Source organism: Juglans regia, chromosome 2 (assembly GCF_001411555.2).
Source record: "Juglans regia cultivar Chandler chromosome 2, Walnut 2.0, whole genome shotgun sequence".
Classification (NCBI taxonomy): Eukaryota; Viridiplantae; Streptophyta; class Magnoliopsida; order Fagales; family Juglandaceae; genus Juglans; species Juglans regia.
The window spans coordinates 11614667-11629239 of record NC_049902.1 but is presented as its reverse complement, the minus strand read 5'-3'; the positions used below and the strand labels follow the sequence as shown (position 1 = coordinate 11629239).

Below are 14573 nucleotides of genomic sequence, written 5' to 3'. Positions count from 1 at the left end.
TTTATGGCTGGATGCAACAAGCACAAATAAAAAGGAAAGAGGTTTCTTTTCGGCTGGGGGAAAAATACATATTTTGGGAAGCGCCGCACGCATTTGAAGAGCTCCTCCAGAGGTCTAACTCTCGCAGCCCAGCCTTCCTCCTCCACTGCCGCCATCCATCTCCATCCATTTGGCTTGCTCTTTCCACTCTCTACTATTTATTTAATTTTAATTTTAAGTTTATGATGTATTTTTGATATATTTGGCTTAGACCTTTGGACATTTTATTTGTTGTTTATTTACTTGATGTAAGTTATTGTTCTTGCTTCTTTAAGCTTCCATTAAATAGATATTACAATTGTTTTGGATTGATTTTGAGAATTTATGATTTCAATACAAGGATGAACTCTAGAATTTTGATTTTGGGGCTTTTCAATTTTTAGCTCATATTGCATTAATTATTTTCTAATCTAGCTTAGTTTAGTTTTGTTAATCTTTTAGTTCCATTGCATATTAGGTTAATTAAGACTAATTTAATTTTAGTTTTATTAATTAATTTTCTGATTAATTGAGATTGTTTAGCTTAGTTGGTTCCTTGATTGTTAATTTCAATTTATTAGTCTTTTACATTTAATTCCTACACTCAAAAAAAATTTCTAAAAGTATGAATCTAGTCCATGTCTAGTGCTCTTTTTTATTCCCATTGCACTCTTTCATTCATTGCACATACCACAACTTTTATTTTTCATTTGTGAATATTTTCACCATTTTAAACGAGTTTGATTTTAAGTAATTTTCTCTGAAGAGACAATCTAGAAATTTATTCATAATTATTACGCGACATCATCCTACACTTGGGACAGCCTTCGTGCTGCTCATTTTTGAGTGAGTCAGTTTTAAAGGCATAACAATTCTTCTCCTACTGCCTCACTCCTGAAGACCAAAGGGTGCAAATTGTTGTTTTTCACATGGTAGGGAGGGCATTATCTTGGTTCCATTGGCTTGTGGAATCTAGTCCAACACACACTTGGAGGATTTTGTGCAAACCCTCAAGATCAAGTTTGGTCCTTCAGCGTATGAAGATTCGGTAGGAGCCTTCACCAAGCTTTAACAAGATACTAATGTGGAAGATTACTAGACTCAGTTTGAGATCCTATCAAATAAAATCACTAGGCTTAGTGAAGATTTCAAGGTGAGTACTTTCTTAAGTGGACTAAAGGACAAGATACGAATTGTGGTTACAATGTTTAAACTTACTACACGTCTATTGCCTTTGGATTGGCTTGACTACAAGAAGAATAAGTGATAAGGAGGACTATAAGCAGTAGATTACAACTCACCCTACCTTCCAGCCCTTCAACTTACCCTGCCACCAGACCCAATGTTCCTTGACTTCCAGCTCCCACACTCATCCTTAGACTACCTACACCTAAATCTCAAACACAAAAGAGATAAGGGTTTATGCTATTATTGTGATGAGAAATTCCAACCAGGCCACTATTGCTATAGACTAACCATTCTCCTTTTGGAAGGAAAGAATTTAGATGCTAAAGATGGGGAAAATGTAGAGGGAGGACTTGCCATGGAAGCTAATGTGGAAGTAGCACAAGCAAAAGTGAGTTGTTGGGGATTTCTCTCCATGCCATTGCAGAAGCACCAACCCTTAATACAATGAGGGTCATCATTCTCATATATTGGAAGCACACATAGTTTTATTCCTTTAAAGGTCACAAGGAATATGCAACTGCCAGTTGAGGGAAGCCTATTGATAGTACAAGTAGCAAATGGAGACACCTTACCTTGGCAAGGTTGCTATCGAACTGTTCAAACTCACCTTCTAGGACGTACATTCCAAACCTTTCTATATGTACTACCATTGGGAGGATGTAATTTGGTGCTTGGTGTGGACTAGCTACGCCTCTTAGGACCAATTCTTTGGGACTTTAAGGACCTCACTATGAAGTTCAATCATCACTCTTGGGGAGTGATATTACAAGGTCTGAAACTATCAGAACCAACAATGGAAGGGGACAAGGTAGCACTTAAGGAAGATTGCAGAGGATTATGGTTGGGGCTCATGGAAGTGACTAATGGGAAGCTTCGTAACAGGGATTTACAACTTAAACTTCAGCAATTATTGGAACAATTTCAAGGAGTATTTGATGAGCCCAAAGGCCAACCCCCACTCAGGAGCCATGATCACAAGATTCAACTTAAGGAGGGAGTCGAACACCCCCAGCAGCAGGCCTTACAGATACCCATACTACTAGAAGGAGGAAATAGAAAAGTTGATGAAAGAGATGTTGCAAGCTAGGATCATTAGGCCTTGTCAAAGTCCCTATTCTTCACCTGTATTATTGGTGAGGAAGGCATATGATAGCTAGCAGATGTGTGTAGATTATCGAGCTCTCAAACAAGACACCATTAAAGATAAGTACCTTATTCCTATCATTGATGAACTTTTAGATGAATTACATGGAGCTACTTTATTTTCTAAGCTAGACTTATGATCTGGGTACCATTAGATTAAAATGAACCTAGATGACAACATTTAGGACCCACGAAGGACATTATGGATTTTTGGTGATTCCTTTTGGGCTCATCAATACACCTTCCACATTCCAAGGTCTAATGAATAACATTTTTAGGCCTTACCTAAGGAAATTCATTTTAGTTTTTTTTTTTTTTTTAAAGATATTCTTGTCTATAGCAAGTCCCTTGTTGGTCATGTTGTTCATCTAAGAACTGCATTAGAGGTCCTGCAAACACACCAATTGTTTGCAAAACCCTCCAAAAACATCGTTGGGAGCACAAAGGTGGAATATGTTGGTCATTTAATCTCTAAGAAGGGAGTGAAAGATGATCCTGCCAAGATTGCATCTATGTTAAATTGGCCTATTCCCAAAAACTCTAAAGTTTTAAAGGGGTTCTTGGGACTCACAAATTATTACATGAAATCATTCAAGGGTTATGGAGGTGCAGCTCCCTTAACTACCCTATTGCGAAAGGACTCATTTTGCTGGACCGAAAAGGCAACCCAAGCCTTTAATTCGCTCAAAGAAGCTATGACCACTACTCTAGTATTGTGTCTATCAGATTTCTCTAAATTATTTGTTGTTGAGTGTGATGCATCAGGGGAAGGATTTGGAACTATACTTATGCAAGAAGGAAGGCATATAGCTTACCTAAGCCAAGCCCTAAAAGGGAAGAGTTTGTAGTTTTCTACCTATGAAAAAGAGCTACTAGCATTGGTTTTTGCTATTAGGAAATGGATGCATTACCTTCTATGGCATCGATTCAAGGTGCGGAGTGACAGCAGGCCTTCATATACCTCCTAGAGTATTGAGTGGGAACTCTTGCAACAAAGGTGGCTTTCTAAGCTCTTGGGGTTTGATTTCTCAATGGAATACAAGAGTGGAAAGAAGAACATGGTAGCAGATGCCCTATCTAGACTAAGTATTCACACAGACCCTATTTACCTACTAGATCAAGACGAGGACAACAATATGTGAATTCAAACAATTAGCACTATTAAAACAACTTGGATGCAGGAGCTGCACAAACATTATCTAGGGTACCCCATGATTCAGGACCCTATTCACCATTACCAAAAAAGGTCAATGGACCAACAAAAATAATTTTATCATAATGATCTACTTTTCTACAGGGGTAGACTTCACCTAGGCTCCATCAAACCATTTCCACAACACATTCTCCAGCAATTCCACAGCAGCCCCTTAGTGGGACATATAGGAACTCAAAAAATATATTCCAAGGTCAACAAGTATTTCTATTGGTCTTATCTACAAGGGGATGTGAGGAGGCATATCAAGGAGTGTGATACTTGCTAACGCAACAAGATAGAGACGCTACACCCTGTGGGGTTACTACAACCACTTCTAATTCCATCTCAGGATCGGACTGACATTAGTATGGACTTTATTGAAGGTCTTCCACCCTCCATGGGACAAAATGTCATCATGATGGTGGTCAATAGGCTAAGCAAATATACCTATTTCATAGCACTCATGCATCCCTACACCGCTACCATGGTTGCTCACCTCTTTCTAGATCATATCTTCAAGCTACAAATAGTCAGTGATAGGGACCCAATCTTCACGAGTGCTTTTTGGCAAGAATTATTCAGACTCAATAGAACACAACTCTTACTCTATTCAGTGTATCATCCTCAAACAGATGGCCAAACAGAGTCAATGAACAAGGTGCTATATGGATACCTAAAAAAAAAGCTTCTCTAGTGACAAACAGATTGGAATAAATGGCTCTCATTGGCAAAATGGGCATACAATACCTCTACCCATACCTCAACCAAACTCAACCCATTTGAAGTTGTGTATGGGGTAGGTTAATGTTGTATGAACATGGGCCCACTCGTGTGCAAGCTGTTGAAGAAGAACTGAGGAGCAGAGTCTTCATTATCAACTCATCCGAGACAATCTTCAGGATGCACAAGCTAGGATGAAATATTATGCTGGCAAACAATGAACTGAAAGAGAATTCCAAGTGAGAGATTGGGTTTACCTTTGTTTGAGGCCCTATAGGTAGATGTCGATGCAATTGTGTAGAAACTTCAAGTTGTCTCTCAGGTATTATGGTCCATTCCAAGTGGTGTAATGGGTTGGTCAGGTGGAAAATCGGCTCAATCTACCAAAGGATTCTCATATTTACCCGATATCCCATGTGTCCTATCATAAAAAGACAATGGGAACCTAAATTGATCCACTTCCCTCACCTCCTATGCTATAACTAGGACATGCCCCAACTTCTAACCCGAGAAGGTCTTGCTCAGACGGCTCAAAATGAAAGGATATGAGGCTTCAATAGAGATGCTGGTACAATGGAAATGAGCATTGGGAGAAGAAGGGACATGGGAGGAATATAAAGAGCTCTAGAAAAAATCTCCAAACCTTGTAAACAAGGTCTTTTGAGATAGGAGGCAGTGTTATGAGCTTATTTGTGTCTATCAAGTCTTCAAGTAGTTTACATGTGTTTATTGACATTATTTTATTCAGCTATGCCTTTAGTTAAGTTAGTAGGATCAAGAATGTCTCTTGCATATTATCTATTATGTTATGGGTTTTTATTTTAGTTGTAATGGGACATTATATGAATAGATGGGCCTTAAGTTTCAATTAGTAGGTTGTCAGTGGAGTCTCTCAGTTGAATGGGCTAAGTGGTGTTTTTTTAATAGAAGTCCTTTAGTCATGAAGAGATCACACAAAAGTATATTTATAAACTGACGTGACTTGATATGGTACGTTAAATTGTAAAGTTATTACTACAAATAGATCTAACGTATTATATAAACTCACGTCGGTTTGTGGATTTATTTTTGTAAGATCTTTTTGTGTCAGTCGTTTTGGACGTGTTTCGTATGTACCAAGAGATCTCCTTGGGCAACCAAGGGGTGGACCAAGGGACTTTCAACCATACAAATATAGAGGGGAGCACGGGGATAGTCAGGGGACCCTACGATACTTAAGTTAGTTTCCTTTTTAGGAAGTATTTTCTTTGCACTCAAATTTTGTAAGTTTGAATATACCTTGAGTTGGCTTTTATATTAGGTTAAGGTATCATTGGCTTCCATTTCCAAGGAGCTATCCCATCATCCCCCATGCTTCTAGCACGTGAATTAGTTACCCTAAAGGAAATTATTAATGCAGCATTGGGCTCTGACTTACATCTCGGAGCCCTCTCAATCAGGGCCAACGAGTCCCATCTCTCAGTTTTCAAGAAGAGAGCCGCAGTTTCTCTTTTGGCACGCATCCCCACAGTTGTTGTTTCATCATCATCATTTTGTTGGCTTCTCAGCCTACTATAGCAATGCCCACCTTTCTTTCCCGAACGTATGAGTCATGGTTACCTCTTTTGCACGCTTCTTAGCAACTGTTTTCTAGAGACTTGAGGAGTTTGCGTCCCCTCGACCTGTCTGGGTGGCACCCACTTTTCTTTCTCCAAAGGAATGGTGGTTATAGCTTCTCCTACAGGTTTCCTAGTAGCCACGTGCTAGTGATGATTCAAGGCGGCTGGCAGGTCGACACACATCACCCCTAGCCACTTCTATCGATGTCTCATTACTCTTGGGCGGGGCCAAACGAACCTATTATTTGTGGGATGAGCCCATCAAAGGCTGTTATCTTTGTTTTACCAAACTAATGGGCCTCCTTTAGCCCGTTGGGCCTTGAACTCTTGGGCTGGACCTTTTTACCCTCTCCATTAGTAGTAGTTAATTGTGGAGTCTAGCTTGGGAGTTTGCATTTATATTTAACTGAAAATTGTCAATAAAACAATCATCTCGAAGTTTATTCAAAAGTTCTATGTCCTTGGAGGTAGTTAGCTGCTCGAATTGCCATGGACTCTCTTGTGTCTAATAATTGCAAACTGATAACGCTATTGTCAATCAATATTGGCAATGGCTGCCCCCCTACTCTCGGCCGCTCACTCGCAGCATGCTAACCTCGCCCTCAGTAGCGGTCCTGAGGCCCAGAGAAGCATAGCGGGGCGGCTAAGCGATGACCCTAGGGCCCCCTACCCCCCACATTAAAAAAAAAAAATTTATTTATATATATTAAATAAATATATTGGATATAAATATACACAATATATAAAAGACTTAAAATTATATTCAAGTCATTGGATTGCTTTGGCCTAGGAGGCCAAATCAATCCAAAATCTAACTCTAATGAGTTTAAATTTTTTTTATATTTATAAATTTTAATTTATTATTTAAATTATATTATAATTTTGGTCTAAAAAAATATTTTTAGACCAAAAAAATTTTTTTTTTAATATAATGCGGGGGGCGGGGCGGATGGGGGTTTTTCCCCCGCCCCCCGGCACCGGGGCGGGGGACCCCGCCCCCGCCTCCCGGGGGCGGGGTGCGGGGGAAAAACCCCCATCACCCGCATGGTGCGGGGCGGGGGGCGGGGAGGGGGTGCCCCCGCCCCGCACCATGCGGGTAGCACCCCTACCTATGGCTGATAACGCTATAGTCAATCAATATTGGCAAACACCTCTTCTGTGTCTAATAATACTACACCGAAAACAAAATGTGGGACGTATTGGTAATGGTCCAACCAAAATCAAAGTGAAAACTAAAATTTATCTGAAACTATATGTTTTACTTAAAACCAAAGCTATTCAACAGATAACTTCACATTAGACTATCCATATATTAGCCAAAATATTAATATAATAATATTTTTTAATAATAATATTTTTTTTAAAAATATTTTTTCATATTTTACAATTACACTAACCATTTGTTAATTAATGATTAGATATAGCAATATTAATAACCATGCACAAAATCACTTTATTAATATTATTATTGACAATGTTAATTAATAATTGGAGATAGAAATAAAATATGTGTTTTAGCTATGAACAGTATTTAGCCAAAAATGGAGAAATGTTTCTATTTACTATAGCTCATATGTGGAGCTCCCAAGTTTGGGCTTTAGGCAAAACATGCAGTTTTAGGCAAATTTTGGCTCTAGCTTTGGTTAGACCATTGTCAATGCTCTAAAAAACTCTTTACCCTATTCTTATTTTCCTTCTTGACCTCTAAAACGCTCTTTCAAATTTTATATGTGAAAGAGCCAACTGCCAATATTTGCTTACCATCCAAAAGCTAGCATTTTACCTCTAGACATGGCTTTGTAATATTCAACCAGACCTTTACAAGTAGGAATTTGCTCAAACCAAGGCCATCCTCATCAACATTGGCCATCTCCACATCCCCAGCACTAGCAGTCCTCCAATACACTCTTCTATTTCCCTTGTCATGCAACCAAGTGACAAGTTGTAAACTTGGATCCAAAAAGCTTCTTTCTCTAGACAAATATCATAAGCCCTTCATAACAAGAATTTATCAAAACAACCAGGGTCTTCGATCACCTATTTACCCTATTCTTATTTTCCTCTGTTTTAAAACCTATCAAGAAATGGTTAGCATCAATCATGTTAACACGTCTGTTCATGGTTTGTTGGATGACATCTCTTTCTATAAATAGTCTTATCAACAATAACTCCAGCAATCAAGCAAAACTCTCCTCTCCTTAGAGACGTATTGACCATTGTAGAATTGATGTGGAGATCTCCTGTTTCCTTGTCAGTAAGAAAGCTTCAATACAATTCACCATCCATAAGTATGAAGATGACACATTATTTGTAGTCTAAACTATATAATATTTATTAAAAAGGATCTTAAAATACGAGCAATCCTATTAGAAAATACATGATAAAAGTAGCATCTTGTAGCAACTTTGATTCTCTAATAAAAATTTTATATGATATAATTTAATTTAATAAAAATATTTAAAAATTTAAATCTTAAAGATAAAATAAAATGTTTCTTACATTGCGTAATAAAAATCACTCGTTACGGAACTAACCTGCTTGAAATTTAGAAAAAATTATACAACTTTCAACTATTTACATAATCTTTATACTATATTTTTTTAATTTTTTTTTATCTAATATTTAATATATGAATAATAGATAGGAGAATTAAATTAGTTTTAAAAAAATAAATTAAAAAAATATTAAAAAGTTCAAAAATTTAAAAAAATGTGGTGCTCTGAAATTTATATCCTCTGCCTTACCCTCACGAACCACTCCACGAGGCAGCTAGCACCCTCCTCTCTCTCTCTCTCTCTCTGCCCGTCTCCTCCTTCCCGTTACCGGCTCCAGCCTCCTTCGCTTCATTCTGGTAAGTGTAGCCGAATCTCTCTATTTCTCTCTCTGTCCATATCCCAGTATAACAGAATCCTTCTCGTCGCCGGGTCGAAATGCTCGTGGTCCGGGCGACTACCAGGCCCAGCGTGGGGTGCCTACATAATTCCCCCGCCCTCTTGTAACGCCAGTTTTATCTCATTCTCCCTCCCATTTTCTCTCGCCTATCTATTTCACGCACGAACGGAAGACCGAATCTAAGGACAGCAAGAGAAGCGAGGAGCTCTGCTTAACTGGTTATGGATTTTTCCATGTTCCGTTCGTGTTCTTTCTTTATTAAGCCTTTTGTTTGCTTGCTTAGAAAATGGGGAATAGCCACGAAACCTCATGAGTTAAAAAAAAAGGGGGTAAAAACTGGGTCTTTAAAAGCCTGGAAATTCGGAGAAAGCCCCTTGCTTTCTTCTACAGAGGCATTATTAACGGGGTTTAAACTGGGTCCAGATTTATTTATTTTTAATGAGGGCAGCTTAGGAATTAATGGATGATAATGCTAATGTTTTTGTCTTTTTATCAGGGTCGAAGCATGGGATTATAGAATTGAGGTACCCGAGTTTTCTGCCATTTTCATTGCCCAAGAATGAAGCTAAACTTCACACGTGCATGTTGTCCCTCTAATTTCTCGACTTTTATTAAATCCTCTCTTTGTACCAATCTCCATCGGCCCCTCTACTCTTCTTCATTGTCATCCTCGCATACATCTTTAAAACCTCAAATTCCGCTCTTTCTAAGACCACCAATGCATTCAGCGACCGTTTCTGACCTCCAAAAGTGGCATGATTGGGCCAAACGCCTTGCTTCTTCAGTTGGGACAACGTTCCTGGACAGTGACAATGGCCCTGATTCCAGCCTGTTGTGCAGGGAGCTTAAGTGGCTCGTGGAAGATACAATTGAAGACTCAGTACTTTCGCAAATGAGTATTGAAAACGGTAAAAGAAGTGTAAGATTAAGGGCCTGCGTAGAGGATCTTTACAATATGTGGAAGCAGCGGATTGAAGAGAGGAAGCCTTTTCAGTACATAGTTGGGTGTGAGCATTGGAGGGACTTGGTGTTAAGCGTCCAAGAAGGGGTTTTGATTCCAAGACCTGAGACTGAACTCATTGTTGACTTGGTGGCTGATGTGGTTTCAGAAAATGAAGATTTAAGAGAAGGGTTGTGGGCAGATTTGGGTACTGGAAGTGGTGCACTTGCTGTTGGAATTGGAAGGATTCTGGGGAGTCGTGGGATGGTTATTGCAACAGATTTGAACCCGATCGCCCTGTCTGTGGCGGCTTTTAATTTGCAGAGGTATGGTTTGCAGGTTAGTAAATTTATCATTCTAATAAACGGTTATCAAGTCCAACAATTTCACATGAAAACTCCCTATCAAAATGCTGGCATTCATCCCATTGTTCTGCATGGAGATCAAATTCCTGAAGTTACTAATTTTCTTCTATTAGATTATTTATACAACATAGAAGGTGAAATATGGCCTCAATTTCAGATCATTAAGTAATCTAGTTGATGCAAAACTGTCACTATTGTTTCTTTTGAAGGTATTAGTATTGCATCTTGTGAGATCTCCTAAAAGATTACACTTTAATGATAGTGAGTTGCTATTTAAACAGCAGTTCCTCCTCCCATTAGAGTGGGGTGGAGGGTAAGCTCATGAATTCAAACTCAAAAATTATGCTTTAATGGGAGTGAGGCAATACTTTTATCTACATTCCCAATTTTCTGTTTTACCATACCTTCACCACCAATCGATCTTGTTATATCAAACCACAGCCTTAATTTAGTTATCATGCTGTAATGTGAATTCTTTTGAGCGTTCATGTAGTATTGGAGGGTCTTGCATCACAAATTAAATATACTAGCATACATTTGTCATCCTCATAATCTATTTTTTTATATATAAGTAATAAGAGTTTTATTAAGGCAAGAAAATAGGCATAGCCCAAGTACGCAGGAAGAATACAAACGGAAACATCTAAATACAAGCTGAGGACAAAGGATAATGAGTCGTTTTAAGATTATGAGGTTATAATCTTGAATCGATAAGTACATTGACAGGTCAGTGTCCAAAGTGCCTAAATACAAAAAGAACTTTGGAGAACAATAAGCAGGCTAACCTCAGACATTGTCCTAGCAAACGCTTTTGGGAGAATCTGTTAGGTATTGAATTAACTAGTGGAAACAATTTAGACATTGCTAAAGACATTAATGTCCAAAGTTTTGGACTCTGTAATAAATGGTCAATAATGTTCCTTCAGTAGTTATAAATAATGCTTCCTTTTCAAGCTATATTTTTTTGCAGGGACCTGCAACTATCAAGTGTAATCCTAGGGGGTGATTCCATAGAGGTAGTTAATGGAATTAATAATCTGGCTGAAAACATGAGTATTATATTTAATAACCTCTAGGAGTTGGCTCAAGTGGTAAAGGCCTTGGTCTTGGTAGTGTGCTCCCTCGAGGTCTAAGGTTTGAATCCTCTCAGGTGCAAACAATTTTCGGAGCCATCGGACTGGAGGAACTTCCTCTTGAATTACCTGAAGTGTACTTGTAGGAAACTCATTGCCGAGGGCCTATGCACCCTCGGAGTCATGACTATGTTCTCAGACACCCAATGCCAATAAAAAAAAAAATGAGTGTATATTTCATAGAGGAAGCAAAGCAGATTCTTCAACACTACAAGTGGCAGGCTGCACATGTGCCTATGGATGCTAATAGAGTTGCTTATAATTTAGCTAAGAATCTATTGCAATGTATAGATGCAATTGTTGACATGGAGCAGGTGCCTGTGAGTACCAGGGTTGATGTATTAGCAGAACTTGCTTCTAGTTAATGAAATATTTTTCATCCAAAAAAATGCCTTATTTCTCCTCTTCCTCCCCAAGATGGAATATAAGGTGGCTAAGATATAGAGTTTCTCCATTTTCTTGAAAGGCATTGTGTTGAGACTTGAGACAATTAAAATATATCTCGAATTATAAATTAGATTACAACAAATATTGAGATTAAAGAGATAGTTGCTTTGGTTTGTGAAGAATGTATTGTCGGTATAGATGCTTTTTATACATGGAAGAAAGCCTCTTGATGAAATAAATTTTATTTTATCACAAGAAGTTGGAAGTATGTTGGTTACAAATTAAAGTTTCATAATTTTATTAGCTCATCCTTTCTCCTTCTCTTTCCCAAAGAATAATGCTCTACTTTGAACAAACCACTCAGGATATAATTGAATTAAGGCAAGGATCATGGTTCGAACCATTGAAGGATGTGGAAGGAAACATTGCAGGTATTGTAAGTAATCCACCGTACATACCAAGTGACAATATTTCTGGGCTACAAGCTGAAGTTTGTAGACATGAACCGAAGCTTGCATTAGATGGTGGTCTCACTGGCATGGATTATATTTTTCATCTTTGCAATGGGGCTGCTTCAATGTTGAAACCCGGTGGATTTTTCATTTTCGAGGTATGGATCTTCTAATACCTAGGATTCAAATTGCAGAAGTCAGATGATCGTGATACCAAATTGTTTTATTTTTTATTTTTGGTAATAATTGAGGCTTCAAAATCTACAAAATAGATTGGGTAATGCCTTCTCAGGTGCTGGAACTCATAACATGTGGGAAATGGTAATTTGGTAACAATCAATGTACAATACACTTTGTGTAGAATTATCCCATCATGCTAATTATGGTGTTTGTGGAGTGAAAGAAACAAACATTGCGTCGGTGATTGTAAAATGTCGGTGTCATCAGAGCTCATGTCTTTCATTCATTCTTTTCTTTTCTTTTTTCTCTCTCAGCTCAAGTCTTGCTTACTTATACCCTTTTATCATTGGATAATGGCCCAATATAGTGTTGCTTTTTCAATTTCTTCTTTCCTAGAATTTCTCGCACTTCTTCCTTTTGCTAGCTTGATGGTGCTCTTGTATATTTCCTGCGTGCTAGGGTAAGACTTTTTTTGTCAGCAACTACTGATCAAAAGAATTTTTATATGTTGATTGATGGAAACCCCTCAGGGTTAGCTCAAGTGATAAGAGCCTTGGTCTTGGGGGTATGCTCTACTCCTTAGGAGCCATGTTCCATCGGTGAAAAACTGATGATTTATTTGGGGACCCATCGAGTAATGGGTAATCCCTAATCCCATGAGACCATATATAAAGGGAAAAACTGTGGTCGTGTGTGATAAAGGCTTGCTTCTTGTTATGAAATTAGCTAAACATCACATTATCTCTTTACAGGTAGAAACTTGAGTACAAAGTTGAGTGTCTTATGTATTGATCTCTTCCTTTCATTCAGTAAGATTGATGTTTGTTTCCCTTAGATTTCCATATACTTGCACATTGGATTTGATTTATATACATTTTTTTCTGACTTATGCTACATACTAGTCACCAGTTAAACAAATAATCTAAAGATTTCCATGAAGAAAGAATACGGTTCTTGTAGCAATTTTGACTTTGTTTTTCAATTTACAGGAATGTATGAGCTAAAGTGATTCCTCAGCATTAACACAAACTTGTTATTAGTTTGGAGGTCATTAAGTTCAACTGGGAGGAAAATATTACAATGTTTCTTCTGGGTTATGCGTTGCTATTCTTGATTTAACTGGTTAATTTGTCTGTTGTTTCTTTCTTTCCCATTCTTTCCGTAGACAAATGGTGAGCAGCAGTGCAAGTGTCTGATAAAGTACTTGGAAAATGATCTCAGAGGCAGCTTCTGCAATGTGGATATGGTATCCGATTTTGCTGGCATTCAACGATTTCTAATCGGATTCCGTCAACAACAAACTTGATTGGTAATAATCTTGTATTGTATGTTTGCCATGGAGTAGGTAAAAACAAGAAGTAAAAAAAAAAATATGGTAGCTGTACTCCTGGTTAGCCACTGATGAGAGACAATAAGCCATCTCACACCTATGAAATTTGGAGGCTTATCGTTGTGAACTTTACATGACTCCCTTTCTCACTCTCTTGGGTTCCAGTGACTCTGTAGAGGGTCCTCATCTGAATTGTGCTGTGTTGAAGCTTGAAATCGTGAAACTTCTAAAGCCCAAACACACCACATGCACAGGGTGTTTGGCTTAAAAAGTAAAATGGCTAGGGATGCTTGTGTGTGATAATTTTACACCTGCTCTTGTATAGTTTATTCTCTCGCCCCCAGAAAAATTTCATTCATGCACCCCTCCTCATGAGTGAAATTTTATACTATGGCACATATCTACACATGGCAAGATTTCCTATTCTGGACAGCCGTGATACTAATCCTACCCTTCCTATGGAAAAATCTCACTCATGTCCCCCTCCTCATGAGACATATAGACATTTAATATGTAGAACTGAGCTTGATCCAAATAAATTAATACCACTAATTCCAACAATTTATTAACCAGAAATTGAATATAATTGAGCCATGATCATATGAAGAAATACCAAAATTTTCATCTTTATACTGCATTATCCCAAAATTTTCAGATTTATCACTATTCACAATATCTTGTAACCTGCACATATGGTTTTACCCCCCAAGTGGGTTGTGCGCCCTTTACTCCCCTTCATCATCTAGGGTTGTCCTCATAGGACTTGTTGGTCTCCTGTAGGGATGCAAAAAAAAAAGAAAAAAACTAGAAAATTGGTAGAACCGGACCGGATCGAACTAGTGGGTTCAATATGGTTTGTAACCAATTTGGTGCGGTACCAGTTCTTAACATCTGAAACCAGTGTGGTATCGGTTTTCATAATTTAAAAATTGATTTAAACCGAACCGGATTGATATATATATATATATATATATATATATATATTATAGGCTAAATTGTTAATTAATATAACATGAAATTCTAATCTTATTA

At 38.0% G+C, this 14573-nt stretch overlaps 1 protein-coding gene across 3 annotated transcripts; it reads left to right on the top strand.

Moving 5' to 3' along the window:
* The first annotated feature begins 8616 nt into the window (after window positions 1-8616).
* LOC109006427 (release factor glutamine methyltransferase) lies at window positions 8617-13668 on the top strand. 3 transcript variants are annotated; one of them, XM_018985695.2, is made up of 4 exons: window positions 8617-8713; window positions 9251-10033; window positions 11944-12189; window positions 13377-13668. In XM_018985695.2, exons 2-4 carry the CDS (start codon window positions 9314-9316, stop codon window positions 13515-13517), a joined length of 1107 nt encoding a protein of 368 aa, XP_018841240.2. In that variant the 5' UTR covers window positions 8617-8713; window positions 9251-9313; the 3' UTR covers window positions 13518-13668. The 3 variants fall into 3 exon arrangements, with proteins under 3 accessions (XP_018841240.2, XP_018841242.2, XP_018841241.2); XM_018985697.2 differs by lacking the exon at window positions 13377-13668 and adding an exon at window positions 13201-13366; XM_018985696.2 differs by lacking the exon at window positions 8617-8713 and adding an exon at window positions 8754-8972.
* Window positions 13669-14573: the final 905 nt, after the last annotated feature.

Bases quoted from the DNA above. Each gene is read 5' to 3' on its own strand.
- LOC109006427 (XM_018985695.2), top strand. From the start codon at position 9,314: ATGAAGCTAAACTTCACACGTGCATGTTGTCCCTCTAATTTCTCGACT. The intron at 10,034-11,943 runs GTTAGTAAATTT...CAAACCACTCAG, and splicing joins TGCAGAGGTATGGTTTGCAG to GATATAATTGAATTAAGGCA. The intron at 12,190-13,376 runs GTATGGATCTTC...TTCTTTCCGTAG, and splicing joins GTGGATTTTTCATTTTCGAG to ACAAATGGTGAGCAGCAGTG.